The following is a 19,097-nucleotide window of genomic DNA, read 5'->3' as shown; positions in this document are numbered from 1 at the left end:
ACCCGTTCTCCCCCCCCTCACTTTTTTTTTCCAGTTGAACCCTCCAAACAAGGGTAAAACGTTAACCAAATCAGCTGCTTCCCCCTTTACATAAATAATCCATCCAGAGAACAATTCCAGGACAATTTTGCTTAGTAGGAACCCAGAGAGTAAGCCCCGTTTGACTTGGCACCAACTGGGCAAAGCGTTTTTCAATGCGGGTGACTTGCAAGCACATCATTTTTTCCCCCCTCCTTCATTGGACGGCAGATTTCTGGAATAAACACTCAGCAAGATCCTCAAATCCCCCCCAACGAGAAGAAGACTGAGTGGTGCATGGGTGAGGGAGGGAGAAAACGGACTTGAGTGCGTGGGACGGTCTCCAGCTTGGCACTGAATTGGCAGGCCGTGGAGAGATGCTCGGAGCTCTTTTGGACCCCAAGTTTTAAGAGATATCGAGACCCTCCCTTTAGCAAAGCGGTTCATTTCTCTCCTCCAGGGATCCGGCAACCAGAGATCCACTGAGTCGAAAAATCTCTCAGTTTTATCCTGGATCCCCACACCTTGTTTGTAGGAATTCCACTTTCCAAGCCACAACCGTTTTCTTAAGCTGCCTTCCTGTTCCCCCTCCTCCCAATCTCTCTATCTGGCCTTTTGCTTTATGCAAACGGAATTTGGTTTTGGAGTGGGAAAAATCGTAGATTTTGGGGGGGACCCCTTTTGGCATCTGACAGATTTTCGGACTCACCATGGCTTTTGGCGAACTCCTGGAGCAAGTTGGTGGCATGGGACGCTTCCAGCTCATCCACACTCTGCTCCTCACCATCCCTGTCTTGTTCATGGCCAGCCACAACCTTCTCCAGAACTTCACTGCTGCTATTCCAGGACATCACTGCCAGGTTCGCGTCACCCCCAATGGCAGTGAGTACCCCAATACCACCCATCTGCTAGGAACTGGCGATCTTCTCAGAGTCAGCATCCCTGTGGACAGCAAGCAGCGGCTGGAAAAATGCCGGCGCTTCACCCATGCTCAATGGTATCTTCTTGACACAAATGCCACCACGGAGAGCCAGATGGAAACGGACACCGAGCCATGCACCGACGGATGGGTCTACGACAGAACTCAGTTCGCATCGACGGTCGTTACTGAGGTGAGTGCCAACCAAGGGGGGAGATGCATTCATGAGGAGTATTATTTAGAGGAATGGAAAACTGAAAGGGTGGGACAGAGAAAGACGCTAGGATCCAAGGTAGTCTTGGATGAAAGGCTTGTTTTAACTCTAGTGGGCTTTCTGATGGCAGCGTGTCAGCTCAGAAGCATCCAATGCATTGGGCGTGAAAAGAGGGCCTCTGAACCTAAGCAGAGTTTTTTTTTCCTTCCTCCCTTTAAAAACCCAAGAACTGCAGGTTTGTTTCAGATGATGATTTCATTGCTAGCCTATGGAGTTTTTTCAAAGCAATGTGTGGAGCCTTTTGAAAAGTATCCCGGTGGCTTAGAAAGCATTGCAAAGGTGATAGAAAAATCAAAGGCCCAGATTTTAATCCCCAGCATCTGCCGGTGGGGTTGGGGAAAACTTCCATTGTAAATAAGCTGGATCAAAGGCAGTCCCCATTGTGCCTAATGGAGTGCATGGAAGGCTATATATTTAAAATATATTTGAAATACTTCAGGTGAGATCTTTAAAGCAGTATCTGAAGATTGCCAGTTGAGCATCTGAATGCAAATTTACCTGATTTTGTAGTTTCACTGCTGTTCCGTTCCTGACCGGATTATGATTTTGCTAGAGAAAAGAATGCCAAATACTTAATTGTAAGGATTGAGATATTAAATTGCTATTCAGTGACTAGATGTCTCTTCGGCTGTTTTTCAAATACGATTCTCCTGCTTTGGCGATTGTTACTTCGAAGCTTTTTAGCGTGACCAATCTATTATTTCCATACCTATTGAAAGAAAAGTCTGCTTCTAAATGCAGATATCCATGAAAACCATGTAGAACAGGAAACCTTTCCAGGAAAAGCAATGTGCAAAAATCAGGTACATAAGGGAAATGTGCACCCTGAAATTCATACCAGTTTTAATGCAAAACTAAACTGACACTTGTATGGGAAGAGGACAGACAAAGGGGAAAAAACTGAGAAACTGCGAGGAATCGGAGTCGGCAAATGAATAAAAATGAGAATCTGCAAAAAAAACAGAACCAAAATGGGCAGAGCTGCAAACAGTGAGACTGAAATTGATAGATTTGTAAAATTAGGAAATAATAATATAATAAGCAGCGTTGTGACCAAGCTGCCAAAATTATTCACTGGAAACTTTGCCAGAGGTTTGGATTTGAATGTAGCGAGAATCACTGAGAGCATCAAGTTGAGAAGGTTTTGGAAAATGAGTGGGTTAAGCTTTTATGGGGCTTTAAAATCCAAACAGACAGGCACCTTGTTCGTAACATGCCTGACATAACAGCCACTGAAAAGAAGAAAGTCTGATTCACTGATGCTGCTATGCAGGGTGATGCTAGGATTGGGAAAAAGCAATCGGAAAAAATTACAAAATACCGGGACTTGCAGATTGACGTTGAACGCTTATGGAAAAAGAAATCCGCTGTTATACCAATTGTGACTGGAGCCCTTGGATCAATACCTAAAGGACTCCATCGATATCTGGAAATTTTGAATTTATTGGACCTGAACACCCTAATTTTACAAAAAAAAAAAAAAACCCTGCTTGGAACTGCCTATATTCTCAGATGCTACCTTAATAATGTTTAGTTCCTTGGTTAGGACTTGAATTATTAAGTGGAAACTGACTGTGAATCTCATTGTAGGAAATAATAATAATAATAATGCCTATCCCAGGTCCTTGGGAAGGACTTGATAGGGGGATAAAAATGCCAAATCCAGTCCAAACATCTGGCTGACCATGCAACCCACACTAATAATAATAATAATAATAATAGCAGCAGCAGCAGCAACAGCACCTTGCTAAGATTTCAACTCAGCCAGAGGATGTCACCTTTTGAACCCAGGACTTCTGGCTTTAGTACACAAGTTAACCACTCTCAAAATCTAGGAAAAAGTTTTTGCAATGCTGCTATTTTCCACAACCCCAGGGAGGAATTGAGAAAGAGAGGTGCAACCAGGCAGTTCGTGGATTTTCCAGTAAATGAAGGAGTTAAATTGCAGGAACCGCAGGGTGTGTTTTGGGTCGGATGGGCAAACGGGTGGGGACGGGTGGGCCTTGCCCCCCCCACCCCCAGTCCTAATGCAATCCGAAGGCCCTGCTGGGCATAGAAAAATCCCAAGTCAGTGGGACAGGCTTGTCTGGCAACAGTTCTGAGAAAAGGACGGCAGATTTTTCTGCAGACAGCAAAAATGTTGTTTCTTCCCTCCTTCCTCTCTCTTCCCAGAGGGGGAATGTTCTACCTCCCCCCAATTTACATTTTTCTTCTCGTTCCCCCCTCTCGCCCCCCCAGCTCCCCAAGCAGAACGGCTTCCAGCGTCAGGTAACCAGGCTGCCGCTCAATTTCTTGCAAAATACAACAGATCCGCGCGGGGCTGCGCTTGGTCCCTCTGCCCCAAAGGGTCAGCCGCTGAATGCTTCACCCGGGAGCGCCCAAAATCTGCCCGTTTGGGTGGAAAAAGCCAGCACATTTCTAGCCCTCTGGCTCCAGAATTGTGGCTGCTTAAACGTTTGGGAAAGTAGCCGGGTAGGGTGGGGGGGGGGCGGGGGGAGCGATCCAAAGGTTTTGAAAAGGAAGACGCTTCTTTTAACCCCAAAGCCGAGGTTGCAAAATGGATTTCGCTGCGCGGGGAAAAAAGAGCATCGTTTCTCTCCCGCGGTACCCAGCCCTGAAGAACCCCACTTTTTAATCATATTCCCTATAATGGGAGGGCCTCCCCCTTCCTGAAATCTCACACACACACACACACACCCCGGAGAGCCAATTCAGAGACCACGTGCTGCCAGAAACCGGGCAAAGGGGAGCCACTGAGAGATTGAGGGGGTGAGACCCTGATTGTTGCAGAAATATAGAGGGGATCAAAAGTTTTTCCTGCCCCCAAACACTTCCTTGAGGTCCAAGTGAATCCGGGAGTCAAGCCACTGAGAAACGAAAAGGTGCGGGGGCTGGGCGGGGTAACATGCGCCCCCCGCCCCCCGCCTTGCCATCCAGATCCTGAACTCCCCAGCCGGCGCTGATTCCCCCCCCCCCCCACACCCTTTTAACGCCACCCAAACGTCTTCTCCTGCGACAGTGGGACCTGGTGTGCGACCGGCGGAAACTCCGGGAGATGGCGCAGTCCGTGTACATGGCGGGGGTGCTGATCGGCGCGCTGGTCCTGGGCGGGCTGGCTGACAGGTACGTTGGTCCGTCGCGGGGCGGGGACGTGGGAGGTGAGGGACGGGTGGACTCTGGCTGTGGATCCGCACGACCCTCTTCCTGAACGAAACAGGCATAAATGAACAGTGGAGAATGCTAATTAAATGTGAAGTAAAAGCAATTATTTGGAATCTATCTATCTATCTATCTATCTATCTATCTATCTATCTATCTATCCATCCATCCATCCATCCATCCATCTATCTATCATCATTTATCTCTGTCTGTCTCTATCATTTATCAGCTATCTATACCTATCATTTATCTCTGTCTCTCATTTATCTCTCTCATTTATTTATATCATTTATCTCTATCTATCTATCTATCTATCTATCTATCTATCTATCCATCATTTATCATCTATCTCTATCTATCTATCTTTCCATCTATCATTTATCTCTGTCTGTCTGTCTGTCTCATTTATCTCTCTCATTTATCTCTGTCTATCTATCATCTATCTATCCTCCCTCTCTCTCTCTCTGATAAAAAATTGGCTCAAATACTTTCTTTCAGCATTTCCCCCCAAAGTGAGTCCCCCATTCCCTGACACCCTACCCCACCCCCTTACTTGCTTCCCACATTCATCTGAGCCCAAAAGTTTTGCACATGGGACTTTGGGGCTGTGTTCACACAACCTGTTGAATCTGGGTTCTGACTTAGCCTATTTTTCTGGATTTGGACTGAATGAGAAAAACAACAAGAAGCAAGCAAATCCATGTTAAAACAGCAAAGTTTAGCGTGTTTACCTAACCTGGGTTACCCATTTTCTGCATTCACACAGTACATAGGACTGAAGATGAACCAAAGAGGATAGGTTTGCAGAACAGGCTAACCATGGTTTGCACAAATCATCCTTTGTATAGATACCTGGTTGTAGAAGGGGCTAAACACAAGCAAGGGAACTCAACTCGTTGATGCGAATGCAGTTCCACTTTTACCACAAGGGGGAGACAAACATGTTGCCATTTTCTAGCAAAGCAAAAGTTGTCATATTCTTTCCTGTTTGGGAAGGTCTGATCAGTGGGTTGGTAGCTAATTTTAGACTTTGTCCTGTCCTCCCCCATTTTTGAGTGGGGCCTTGCTCATCTTCCCCCAGTTTCTGCCTTAATAAGGGCACCATTTGGTGATCAAAATAACTTTTCTAAAAAGTGCAATTTGGGCATTGGCCACAAGGGGATGCCAAATGCTTCTTGTCTCTCAAAAGTGATCCACCCCTGCAGGGAGATTCCCTGCCTCTGGAAGTGGATTAAAGCTTTCCAGATGTTGCTTGATCACTGCTGGGAAACCAAGCCGCCAACACTGCATGCAGTTGGAAAATCTTTCCGTGGGATGTTTTGGTGTGCGAGATTCTGCCCCCAAAACCTTCAGAATCAGCAGCTGAAATTACAGCCTCAAGCATGTGGCAAGAGATGGATCAATTCACACCCTTATAAATGGGGTCATTGCTTCATAGTCCCCAAAGAGGAGAATTAAAATATGAATGTCCCAATATAGGTAAATCTACAAAGCTTGGAATCAAATTAATTGAAATATGAGGAAGATAATGTCTGTGATGTAAGGGCTGATCTCTATTGATGGAGAACTCCAAAGTCCATATTGCTCTCCACTCTGGGGTTCTGAGTTTGTGACCAGACTTGGACCTCCCTGGCCTTCAAAGAAAAGCCAGAAGAACAATTGACATGACCATTGTGTTGGGGCCTGTGTCAAAAAAGTCAAGATGGCAGGAAAAGTTGGTGAATAAGTTGGTTTTTAGTTTCTCGGTGCAAGCTACCCAGAGTACAGGTAGTCCTCACTTAACAAGCATTTGTTTAGTGACAGTTCACACTTACAACGATGCTGAAAAAACCCACTTATGACCAATCCTCACACTTATGACCGTCGCAGTGTCTCCATGGACACATGATCACAATTTGGGTGCTTGGCAACCAGTTCACATTTATGACCATCACAGCATCCCATGGTCACATGATCGCCATTTTTGACCTTCCTGGCCAGCTTCTGGCAAGCAAAATTAATGGGGAACCATGTGATTTGCTTAATGACCACACGGTTTGCTTAAAGGCCACAGCAATTTGCTTAACAACCACCACAAAAAAGGTAATAAAATCAGGTTGGATTCGCTTAATGACCGCTTTACTTAGCAACTGAAATTCCAGTCCCAATTGTGGTTAAGCGAGGACTGCCTGTACCTGCTACGCTTGTAAGGGGCAGGGAGGGCCAGTGATGGTCTCTCTGTTTTTCCTCCAGATTTGGCCGTAAAGCACTCACAATCTGGTCCTTCCTCCAAATGGCTGTGACGGGGATATGCACAGCTTTTTCACCCAATTTTGTCTCCTACTGCGTCTTCCGCTTCTTGAATGGCATGGCACTCTCAGGATTCGGCCTCAGCATTGCCTGTTTGGGTAAGAAACTGGTCCCTCCCGGTGATCTCACAGTGGGCTTGAAGAAAACGTCAGAGCAAATTTAGCTGTCAGTTGGGGCGGAATAACTGGGGCCCCCTGACTGTTAGTTCTGCCTCTCACCAAGTTCAGGAAGACGGGTTTTGACCCCACCATTTTGGAACGGGGGTGTTCGAACTGGAATTGGGAAAGAGCTTTGTGGGTCTTGTCAGGAAATAGTGGCCACGGTGGGAGGAGAATTTGATTTTTCCTAAAATGGCGGCCACGGTGGCTGCGTTCAGGTGCCCAATGCCCATCTGCCAGAAGGCGAATCTGGTGTGACGGGCTGTGAGAATGACCTTGGGAGACAGGAGGAAGGGCCTCAGACTAGACAACGGGGTCTGAGAAGAGACCCCTGAGTCCAAAGCAGGAATTTCAGACTTGCCAGATTCTGTTCCTGCAGCCTTACAGTAAATGCCGTGTTAGTACTCATGGTCTGGACTACTGCAAAGGGCTGACATCAGTCTTGCAGGTCTGAAAGCACTTCGCCCCTCCCCTGCTTTTATTTGTTTATTGTTTATTTATTAATCAAATTTATCACTGCCCATCTCCCAAAAGGGACTTTTACTTTCCAGAGAACGAGGGAGGCTCCCTTCCAGGACGCTTTCCCAAACCACATCCCTGCTTTGGACTCAGGTTTCTCTTCTCAGACCATTCTTGAGGCTGCAGCTCTTCCTCAGTCTCCCAGGGTCATTCCCACATCCCACCACACCTTGCACCCCGTCATTCTTTCTAACCCTCTGGGTGCCTTGCATCGCTTCATTCAGCTTCGTCTTTCTAAGCAGAGCCAGAGTCACAGGCCCCCAGTTTTAGGCTGAAAGGGTGCAGCGATCGGATTTGAAGCCTACCTTGTCGATACCAAAGAACCTGAAAAGCATTAAGACATCTAGTGGGGTTGGGAAACTAGGGGGTGGCAGAGGAGGGAGTCATTAGAACAGTTTTCCGCGGACACCGAATGGGTGAATTGAATCCAAACGTGCAGACAGAGGTTGGGCGGAGCAGTTTCTGAAATGGATTCCTTCCTTTTCCAGTGGTGGAGTGGATTCCCACCCAGTACCGGACGATCACCATCGCTGTCACTGGGTTGTCCTATACGCTGGGACAAATCCTCCTTGCTGGCTTGTCCTACTGCATCCGTGACTGGCGTTGGCTACAGGTGGCCGTTTCAGCTCCCTACTTTCTCTTTCTCCTGTATTCCTGGTACGTGGAGGGTGTGGGTGTTGGGGGGTGGGGGCTGAAGTTTTGGAAAAGAAAAAGCGGTGGAGACAAGTGAGAGAGAAGAAAATGGTTTCTGTGGGTCTGTGCAGAAGAGTACAGAAATAAATTTGAAGGAAGAGTGGAAGAGAAGTTGCATAAACCCCAGTTTAGCCCTGAAAGAGAGGAAGAGGTAAGGAAGAAACTCAAGATTGCCTTGCCTTGAATCTCTTGGGTATAAGAGGGAAGAGAAAGAACACCTTTCAGGCTTCCCAGATTCTGTTATTATACCCTACAACAATAAAGTGGAGTTCCGGCTATTACAGGTAGCCCTTGACTTACGGCCATCCGTTTAGCGACCGTTTGAAGTTATGACGGCACTGAAAAAAGCCACTTATGACCGGTCCTCGCACTTATGACCATCGCATAACATTTCCCTATCTCGAATGATGAAGTATAAAAATTCATCCCACCTTAGCATTCCTCGGTCGGCAGATAGATTTTATGGCCTGTGGAGATCCCGGCCACTTGAATTTCTTTCTTGCAGGTGGTATGCTGAATCGGCTCGCTGGCTGATCCAGTCAGGACAGGCCAGTAAGGCAGTTGGTGTTCTCCAGAGGGTTGCCAGGATCAATAAAAAGCAGGAAGCTGGAACAAGAATCACCACGGAGGTATGGAGGAGTTGAGGGGAAAGGTTCACCCAGCTGTTTATTTATTTATTTGTTTGTTTTTCAAATTTCTATTACCTCCCATCTCCCCCAAAAGGAGGACTCTGGGCAGTTTACAGTAAAATCAAAAATTAAAACCATAAAAAAATGTTATAAATCTTGCCAAATCTTTGCAAACGACTGACAGCCCTTTGAGGTGGTCCAGATCAGGAAACCTAACTGAGCTGACTTGAGCCCCTTCCTAACACTATCTCATTTCCCAGGCTCCAAGTTTTTTTTCTGCCCCTTCTGTTTTTGTATCGGCTTCTGAATATTTCTCTTAAGGTCATCTCCATTTCTCTACACCAGTGTTTCTCAACCTTAGCCATTTTAAGATGTGTAGAGTTCAACTCCCAGAATTCCCCAGCCAGCATGACTGGCTGGGGAATTCTGGGAGTTGATGTCCACACATCTTAAAATGGCTAAGGTTGAGAAATGCAGCTTTACAACATTGGGTTTGGGAGGTGTGAGAGAATGTGTAGACCTGTGCAAGGATTAAAATACTGGGTGGCTATTTTGCACACAAGGCTGGAACTCCAACCCAAAAATGTTGGTTTCCCTTTTGCTCGGATGGATAAGCATCTGTTCTTGCACCTGTAAAAATAAGAGACCTACCCTACAAGGTAGACCAGATCAGAAAATCAACTCCACGTGGAGACTGGAACTAGACTTCACCGAGACAGAATCTGGCAATGTATTAATTGTGCTGGACCTCCCTCCCCTTCTTATACTCCAGTGAATCAGGGAGGTGTCTGCCTGAGCCGCTTCTGAATATTATCTTGCTTCCTGGGACTTAAAAAATGTTTCACACCCCTCACCTTTGCCTATATTTCTTGCATATTTCCATCAAGGTCCTCTTTCTTACTCTCTACGCCAGTATTCCTCAACGGTGGCGACTCGAAGAGGTGTGGACTTCAACTCCCAGAATTCCCCAGCCACCTTGCTGGCTGGGGAATTCTGGGAGTTGAAGTCCACACCTCTTCGAGTTGCCACCGTTGAGTAACCCTGCTCTACATCCCGTCACAAAATGAACTCCTCCATTCAATAAAAGCATCTTCCTCCATGGATTGATATCCGTGATGGCTGATGAATCCAATTGCCACCGATCTGATCAGCTAAAAGGGCTGTGAATTAGGCCCAAACGGCCCCAAGGACTGTTTATTTATTGCTTTTAAATCCTGATTTTTTTTTGTCTGAGAGTTCAGGGGGACATCTCTAATTTTATCCTCACCCCAATGACCCTGTGAGGTAGACTGGACTGGGAGGAAGGGACTGGCCCAAAGTCATTCAACGGGGTCTATCCCCAAGGTTGAATGTTAAATCAAGGTATCTTCAGCCCAAGCTCAACATCTTCATCGTTACTTTACACTGAATTATTTGCTCTGAAACGCTTTCTAAGCGTTCATGGGGAAAACTAAGGTGGACAGGACCATCTTTTTGAAATGACCCAATGTTGACATGTATGAGTCAATATCTGGAGAAGACTCTTGAGAATGCCATGGACAGACAGCCAAGGAAACAAATAAATTTGCCGTCAAACAAATCGATCCAGAGTTCTCTCTTGAGGCACAAATGACCAGGTTCAAATGATCCTACTTTGGACATATGATGTGAAGACCCAGCTCTCTGGAGAAGGCTCTGATGCTGGGAAAGATGGAAGGAAAGAGAAGAAGAGGACAACCAGCGGCAAGATGGACGGACTCAGTTACAGCGGTGATGGGGGAACTGTGTAGGAAGAGCTGATGGACCAGGTTAGGGATAGATCATCATGGGAAAAATCTATCTATGAAGTCACTAAGAGTTGACAATGCCTCAATGGCAGATAATCAACCAATCAATCAAGGTAAACTACCTTTCTCAACTTGAAGTGCCCTTGTAACCATGGAGAGATAGAAACTACAGACCACGTGCTTCTCCGTTGTCCTTTTTATAAAGAGCTCAGGAGTAAACTAATTTTACCTTTGATTAGTAAATGCCCTAGATGGAAAGATATAGATTGTATGCAAATGTTACTTATAGATCAATATCCAACTGTCACGGTGCAAATAGCCAGATTCTGCGCAGCTGCTATGAAGATACGTCAGATTATGATTGGAAAAATGTAGTAATGTATCCCTTGTAGTAACTTTGTGGTCTATATAACACATTTTATATATGATATTTTACTCTTTTTATCACTCCTTTTAATATTTTATATATGTTTTTATAGACACTTATACCTGATAGAATATTAGTCATGATAATGCAAATTAATAAGATTGTTTTTAAACTTGATTAAGGGGCTCACTTACATTGTGATCCAAGTAGGTATTTTAACACCTACTTGGAACTTGTAAACTCAAATTTAAAATTACTTTAATTTAGATGGCTCATATTTTATGGCTAATGGCTAATGTGCATATTTTTATAGAATTGTATCTTGTACTGGTCAGTGACCGTAATAAAATCAATTGAAATTGTATCAGATATATACCCTTTTGGAGAAGAACACCGAGGTAATTAGGGTTTTTTCCACTCCTTTTTTCCTTTTTTTTCTTGGCAGGTTTTGCTTTCCAGCATGGAAAAGGAACTTGCTTCGTGCAAATCCACTTACACTATTTCCGACTTGGTGCGCACCCCGACCATCCGTCGCATCTTCTGCTGCCTCTCCATGGTGTGGTAAGACAGTCAGCCTGAATATCAGTGTCCTAAAGAAACAGTTTCCTGCTGGCCAGCTTTCCAGTATCAGAAAGAAGGAGGGATAGGCTATGCACCCCAAAATCCCACCATTTGATACGCAATCAAAGCAGGAATAAAACAGCTGCTTTGGGCAGCTGCGTGAAAACTTTCCAAGGGTGAGTTCCACAGAGTTCTCTTTTTTTGTTGATTATTCGTTCAGTCGCTTCCGACTCTTCGTGACTTCGTGGACCAGCCCACGCCAGAGCTTCCTGTCGGTCGTCAACACCCCCAGCTCCCCCAGGGACGAGTCCGTCACCTCTAGAATGTCATCCATCCACCTTGCCCTTGGTCGGCCCCTCTTCCTTTTGCCCTCCACTCTCCCCAGCATCAGCATCTTCTCCAGGGTGTCCTGTCTTCTCATTATGTGGCCAAAGTATTTCAGTTTGGCCTTTAATATCATCCTAGTCTGGCTTTATTTCCTGGAGGATGGACTGGTTGGATCTTCTGGCAGTCCAAGGCACTCTCAGAGTTTTCCTCCAACACCACAGTTCAAAAGCATCGATCTCCCTTTGCTCAGCCTTCCTTATGGTCCAGCTCTCGCAGCCGTATGTTACTACGGGGAACACCATTGCTTTAACTATGTGGACCTTTGTTGTCAGTGTGATGTCTCTGCTCTTAACTATTTTATTGAGATTGGTCATTGCTCTTCTCCCAAGGATTAAGCATCTTCTGATTTCCTGACTGCAGTCAGCATCTGCAGTCATCTTCACACCTAGGAATACAAAGTCTTTCACTGCTTCTACATTTTCTCCCTCTATTTGCCAGTTATCGATCAAGCTGGTTCTCTTTAGTTCTCTTTAGCAAGATTTATTGAGAAGAATGAAGGGAGTTACAAGACTTTTGTAAAAAAAACAATTGTGCTTTTAATTTTTCAATTAATATGTTTGTATAATTCAGGTTCTCTGTCAGCTTCTCCTATTACGGGCTGGTCATGGACCTCCAGAATTTTGGGGTCAGCATCTATGTCATCCAGGTGATCTTCGGAGCGGTGGATTTGCCGGCCAAATTGATTGTCACCATCTCCATGAGCTACATTGGGCGGAAGTTCAGCCTCACAGCCTTCCTCATTTCCGCTGGCGTCATCATCATCACCAACTTATTTGTGCCCTTGGGTGAGTATCCACTAATTTCCCCATTGCATTTTCCTTTCCTTCTTATATCAGTCTTCATCATGGCTGAGTCTCAGGAGACTTCCTTGGGTGTCTTTCTCAGAAGAAGAACAAGCAGCCTGCCATGTTGCTCCTGGCCTGGAGAAGACTTGGGCCAAGCCAGGACCATCCTCTCCCCTGAGAATGCTGATCTTTTAGCCTGTTTTTTCAGGGGTGGTCCCATCCAGAGAGGAGAGCTGTTTAACCTAGACATTTCATTGACTCCTCATGATTTTTAATCACAGAACTATGGATTTATAAGGAACCGCAAGTCCAACCACCTTCAGTAGACAAGGAAACCAATTAAGATATCCCAGAGAGGGCCAGCCTTCTCAGAAGCTTCCAGAGAGCCTGGAGATGGAGAACCTCCATGTTCAAGACTGTTCTCCTACCATCAGGATATCTTTAAATGAAATCTAGGTAGCTGCAACTTCTACGCCTCATTTGTGGCCATGAAATCGTCCTTCTCTGTCACTTCCCTTCCCTTCTGCTATCTGTTTTTGAGTTTTTATTAGCAATTACGAAACGGACCCACAAGCTTTGGCATCTATGGTGGTGGCTTGTTAGAACTGGCCAACCTGCATGTTGGGATTGTTAGCAGGAGGGCCACTGTGAGCAAGTCACACTGTTTTTGACCTCTTGGTCCCCCCTTGTCCTTCCCCAGAGATGCAGACGTTGCGCACAACGCTGGCTGTCATTGGCAAAGGATGTCTGTCGGCGGCTTTCAACTGTGTCTTCCTTTTCACAACAGAACTCTACCCAACCCCTGTCAGGTGAGGTCAGCTGCATTTAAAGCCCCCTCCCCTTCCTTTTGAAACTGTAGCTCAGGAGCAGAATCCCCCCAGGTCCTAAGTTCGATCCCCCACATCTCCAAGTAAGCATACAGGTGGGAAAATCCCACTGAAATCTGGAAGTGTGATGACCGGAACACTCACGCTTTCACTCAGTTAAGCCTCATAAGCTGTTGCTTAGAAATCTATTTAATGAAGCGAAGCATTCAGTGCAGGGAAGAAGTTGCGAGTGGCATTTCCCGCGCATCTCTACATTTTAAAATCACAGTAACTTCAAATTCCCCCCCCCCACTGCCCCATTAGGTATGTGCCCCTCCTGCCCATGCCAGCAGATGGCTGGAACGGTTTCTCTCCCGATGACCTTGGGGCAAGGAGCATCTAGCCCAAACAAGATGATTCACACTCCAACCCGGCTCCCACTCCCTGCTGGCGACTCGTGGGTTGACACGGATGCTGGTTAGAATCCACAATATTGGAGAAGATAGAGCAGAGGTGTGACTTGTGTAGGATGCACACACCTGCTACACACACACACACACACTTCCTACATTAGTCCAGAATCCTGAAAATGAATTATCCTGCAATCAAGGGAATTTTGATAGCATGGCGAAGTAGAGGGCTGTTCCCAGGCCTTCTTGGTGATGCCCCCCCTTTTTAATAACCTCCCCCTCAGATATAAGGATTGCCCCCTCCCTATTAAGTTTTCCAAGAGCCTTGAAGCCCTGGCACTTCTAGAGGGCTTTTGAAGAAAGGAGCGGATGCTGAATTATGGGTACCTTTTTAAAAAGTGGACGGAAGAAGGTTTTTTGGCCTTTGCAGTTCTTCACCAGCGTGTGGTCTGTAGGATTTTAAATCTTGTTCCCCAGTGCCGAGGGGAAGCCGCACAGGGTCTCCCGATCAGAGGGGCAGAAAGTTCTGTGTAAATCAATTAAGATAAAATCATCACCGGGGTGAAAATTGGGCTCCTAAGCGCAGCAAGGCGAAGCCGATCTTAAACAAGAGGCAAGCAATGTCAGCCTTCACCTGTCTGAGTTTCTCTCTGCCCCATCTTATGCTAAACAAAATCAAGGCGGGGTCACCTTGAGTCTATTTCTCATCCTATCCTCTTTCTTGGGGCTACGAAATCTTTTCTGAAAATCCACTCTTAATGCCTCACTCCTCCTTTTCCTATCCCCAACACAGGTTTACAAATGTTCACAAATGCGCATTGCAGATATGCGGCTGCTTCTGGCCCACGTTGGGGAAAGGGGTCCAGGGTTTCAGATCCCTGGGAATCCCCAATCTCATGGATCTCTCTTCTTTTCTCCCCATCCTTCGCCATCCCCAGACAGACCGGGCTCGGTTTCGGCAGCACGATGGCCCGAGTAGGGGGCATGGTCTCTCCGCTGGCTAAAATGTTGGAAGACTATTACGCCTTCCTCCCTCCCATTGTATATGGAGTGATTCCCATCTCAGCTGGAATTATTGCCTGCTTCCTGCCTGAGACTTTGAACGTCCCGTTGCCGGATACAATAGAAGACGTTGAGAACAGGTGGGTGGCTATCATTAGGACCTCTCTCGGAGGGGAGAGTGAGACACAGCCACTTGGCTGGATAACAATTTTGCAATTTTAGCTCTGCAAATTCTAACAATTTCTTAGTTTGGGTCTTTAAAGCTAATTCTTTGTCCAAAATTGGGCACAGATTCAAGCTGAACTGGACAGATTGAACTATCTCTTAACAATCGCAACCAGGACTGCAGGGATTGCCATCACTAAGCAAGGCGGTCCCACTTTACAACCACATCTCTTAGTGATGGAAATAGGTAGCTGCAGCTTCAAGCTTTGCATCTGATGATTTTTTTAAAAAAATAAAACCAGTCTTTCCCCTCCTCTCTTACTCAATTTGGCAATTCCAGTCTATGGGAGAAGCCGCTGCGGTCCTTTTTATAATTCCTTAATCTATTTTGTAAAACTGGATGAAAACTCCCCGGCCTGTGTTTTTTTTTTCCCTGGTCTTGTCGACAGCGCACACTTTTGACAACTGCGTCCTGCAAATGAACAAAGTTCAGCTTTGAAACACAGTCTATTCAGCAACATATGAAAAGTGCCAATTGCTTGAAACACCATCAAAAAGTTTTGGAAAAGAATAATTTTTGGAGAGGAAAAAACATAGGGTGAGCAGTTTGGAACACATACCACGTGCCATGTGATACTCTCCTTCCAGATCCACTCCAATAGAAAGAGATTATCTCTCAATGTAAATTACAGCTATTATTTCTAACTTTCCTTCAAAGGAAAGATGCAGTTCTGCGATCCTCCGAAGGTTCAGTTTGAGCCCTGAAGAAATGAAGATACGTTTATTTTACTTATTTATTCGAATTGTATAGCTGCCCATCTTCACATTAACAATCAAAGGTCCCAGCTAGACCAGGAGGGGGCAGTTAATTGAATGACATGATTGGTATGCTTTTCGCTGACCTTTAATTTATTCTCCCCCCTCCTCCATCCTCAGATCAAAAAAGAAGAACGAGGAAGAAATTGCACAAGAGAAAATTCTGCTTCAGAGTCAGGAAAAGTTTTTGTTCAAAGAGACTTGCTGACTTCGCCTGCAGTTTGACTCTGGAAATAAAGTTCTTGGATCTGCATTTACCAAATGTGGAAAATGTGACATTTTTGGACATTTTTCCAAGCACTTAAAAAAAAATAGACGGTTGTTTTGGTTATTTGTTGCCCTTTTCTCGTATTCTACCTGGGCCCTGGATCAAGTATGGGTGGTCTGTGAGCTAAGCCACCCTCACTGGGAGGACTCAGTGCTGTAATAATAATGATGGGGAGTGCCTTCTGAACATGTGCAGAGTATATTTCCAAAAATCAACTCTTTAATTGTCAGGGACTTCTCCTTTTAGACAGGAGCCCCAAGCTACCCGGTTTTTTTGTGCAGACCTATAATTCTTAGCAGTTTTTCTTGTTTTTTCAAACTGAAGTCACGAGTTTAGGAGTTTTTCCTGATCTTCTTACCTGCCTGCAATTAAATGGTTTGTTTTTGCAATGTTGAGGATTGAGCTCAAGAGCAACTTCTAATAACTCCATGGATACAACCATGAAGGGTTTTTTTGGTAAACAAATAGTTTGGTTAATTGTCTTCTTCTTCTCTGTTTTTTTTTAAACTTCCCAGATGGGTCCTCCTGGTGATCTCCCATCCAAGTATTAACTGAGTCTGGCCCTGCTTAGTTTTTGCAAAACACAAATGCCTTCAGTTGTCAAAAGGTGGTTAACTTTTCAGCTCTGGTTAAGTGCCATATCCGGTGATGCCAGCCATAAAATAAACCTACACTTTTGCTAGTTTGCAAACATAGCTTCTAGGCCACTAAGGGGGGATGCCTTCCTCCAGCTCTCCACCATCTCTCCAAGATGGCAGTCAATGGCTCAGATATGCCAAGAAGGCATTGGTCACGTGCCTGCATGGAAATCTCCATCTCCTCTGGCTAGCAGGGAAGTTAATAAATGGCAGAACTTGCTTTGTTGCCTGGGCTGGCAAAATAAGTGGAATAAAGTCCATTTTTCCAATCACGGTGGTGTTGTTGCAATCATGGGTGTTGTGTATGAGGGGGCAGCATGTGGTATAAACCCATCACTTCCGATTAGACGGTGATGCAGGGTATCGTAAAAACCCAGAAAATGGGCGACTGATAACCAAGTTAAATGTGAGGTGTAAATGCACCATCAGTCTTAGGCAGGGGTGGGTGAGCTGCAGCCCCTGTAGGGAAGGGAAGGGAAGGGAAGGGAAGGGAAGGGAGGAAAGATAGAGAAAGGGGAAGGAAGGCAGGCAGGCAGGCAGGAAGGAAGGAAGGAAGGAAGGACAGAGAGAAGGAAGGACAGAGAGAAGGAAGGACAGAGAGAAGGAAGCAAGGATGCAAGGAAGGAAAGAAGTTGAAGTCCAGCCATCTAAAAGTTGCTAAGGCTGAGAAACACTAGTTTGGATTCTCTTGATATCAGAAAAAGCTTTCCTGGGGGCACAAGGGATGCCCACCCAGCATCAGAACGCTGTTTCCTCCTCTTCCAAAGTTAAGTCTCTCTCGGGCCTTGGAGGGAAGCTCGGTGATGCATTTTATATATCCTGAAATAGCCGCCCCCCCCAGAACTCATATTCTGCTTTGCTTCGTTTTCTGTAACTGATCAGGGCCCCCAATTCCTGAGCAAGCTCTTAAGCATCACCGTTACCGACTTCTTGCTCGGTGGTTCAGAGCAAGGGGTCTCAATCTTGTTTCTTGGCTCACGGCCCCCTTCTGAGCCTCAGTCACCTCTGGGGACCCCCCCCCCAACAGTAATTGACTGTAGTCATTTTCCATATTTATGTGGTCGAAATTTGCACAGAGAATCAGATGGGAGGATTATGAGAAATCGATCATACGCCTGGCAGTTCAGTTGGGGGGGCTCAGAAATGTATGATGCCCCCCCTAGAAATATGGTGTAGCCCCTGGGGGGCTTTAGAGCCCCCACTGAGAACCACTAGCTTAGAAAATGAAACCAGGACCATCATCAAGCTGCAAAAACGAATAGAAACCTTAACCCAGCAACAAATATTCAGCCCAGCGTGAGCTAAAATATACAGGTAGTCCTCACTTAATGACTATTCATTTAGTGATGGTTCAGACTTACAAACAGCGCTAAAAAAACTACTTACAACCGGTGCTCACACTTACGTCCATCGCAGCATCCCCACGGTCACATGATCACAATTTGGGCGCTTGGCAACCAGTTCACATTTATGACCATCCCGCCATCCCGTGGTCACATGATCGTCATTTTTGACCTTCCCGGCCGGCTTCTGGCAAGCAAAATCGATGGGGAACCACATGGTTCGCTTAATGACTGTGCTGATTTGCTTCATGGCCGCTGCAAAAAAGGTCGTAAAATAGGGTCAGATTTGCTTAATGACCGCCTCGCTTAGCAACTGAAATTGCGATAGCAGTTGTGGCCGTTAAGCGAGGACTACCTATAATACCCATTTGCACTTACAAGGAAGTTAAAAAAAAAAACAGGAAGTTTTCAAGTTTTTAAACTCTTCTGAAACTTTACTACTTTGGAGGCCAGATGGGCCCCTTTCCTGAGACTGGGGTGCCAATATGAAAACGTTCCTCATCTCCGTCAAACGGCTCTTCCATCATCAATCATTTTCTTGCAAAACCCTGAAGCTCAGTTGTTGCTATGGGGGGTGCGGGGACATCTCTGCATCCCCCTCCTCTTTGCTGGTTAGCAGCAAAGTTGTCCATGACCACCTTGGATCTTCTCCAAAGCCGGTTAATTTCTAACACCCACTCTGTGAATTATACACTCAGCCTGGGTCAGGATGCTTCATCCTCTCGGTGAAGTCGCCCTTGGGGCTGAAGAATCGCACAAGGAGTTTGCTACTCTCTGTCCCTTTTCACACCTTCGTCCGGCCATGCGGTAACACTTTAACCTGGAGAACAATTAGGAGCTGGTCCTATCCTGGTTTGGCTTCTTGGAAGACTGAGAAAAAAAAAAGAAAACCTCTCCCTAAGGAAAGAGAGAAGACCGTCTCTTGCTGAATGGCCCATCCCACCTGAACAAGGGGAGGAAGTGTATTTATACCTTGATTCTAGGACAGAGCTTCCAAACTCCATCCTGGTCCTTGGTGGCTCCATGAAAACACGTTCTGTTTTCCAGGACAGGGAGAAACTGGTTTAAGGTCCTTTCTAAAATGCCGATTGCTCAGTGTTAATGCAAGGCGTTGGCAGACCTCCA

General features: G+C 45.8%; 2 protein-coding genes across 2 annotated transcripts in view; one reads left to right on the top strand and one right to left on the bottom strand.

Annotated features, from left to right (window-relative positions):
- CAPN1 (calpain 1) overlaps nt 1-19,097 on the bottom strand; it is a 242,784-nt gene that overhangs the window by 37,942 nt on the left and 185,745 nt on the right. The window lies entirely within an intron of this gene.
- LOC134506422 (solute carrier family 22 member 6-A-like) lies at nt 729-16,902 on the top strand. The gene is made up of 10 exons (XM_063316627.1): nt 729-1,130; nt 4,231-4,334; nt 6,603-6,757; nt 7,825-7,993; nt 8,535-8,658; nt 11,237-11,352; nt 12,310-12,524; nt 13,225-13,333; nt 14,679-14,882; nt 15,844-16,902. The coding sequence occupies exons 1-10, from the start codon at nt 729-731 to the stop codon at nt 15,929-15,931; spliced, it is 1,686 nt and encodes a 561-aa protein (XP_063172697.1). The 3' UTR covers nt 15,932-16,902.

This window comes from Candoia aspera, chromosome 17 (genome assembly GCF_035149785.1).
Source record: "Candoia aspera isolate rCanAsp1 chromosome 17, rCanAsp1.hap2, whole genome shotgun sequence".
Taxonomy (NCBI): Eukaryota; Metazoa; Chordata; class Lepidosauria; order Squamata; family Boidae; genus Candoia; species Candoia aspera.
Note: the sequence above shows the minus strand (reverse complement) of the source record. Positions and strands in the feature narration are given on the sequence as shown.

Bases quoted from the DNA above. Each gene is read 5' to 3' on its own strand.
- LOC134506422 (XM_063316627.1), top strand. From the start codon at position 729: ATGGCTTTTGGCGAACTCCTGGAGCAAGTTGGTGGCATGGGACGCTTC. The intron at 11,353-12,309 runs GTAAGACAGTCA...TGTATAATTCAG, and splicing joins TGCTGCCTCTCCATGGTGTG to GTTCTCTGTCAGCTTCTCCT. The intron at 13,334-14,678 runs GTGAGGTCAGCT...CGCCATCCCCAG, and splicing joins CTCTACCCAACCCCTGTCAG to ACAGACCGGGCTCGGTTTCG.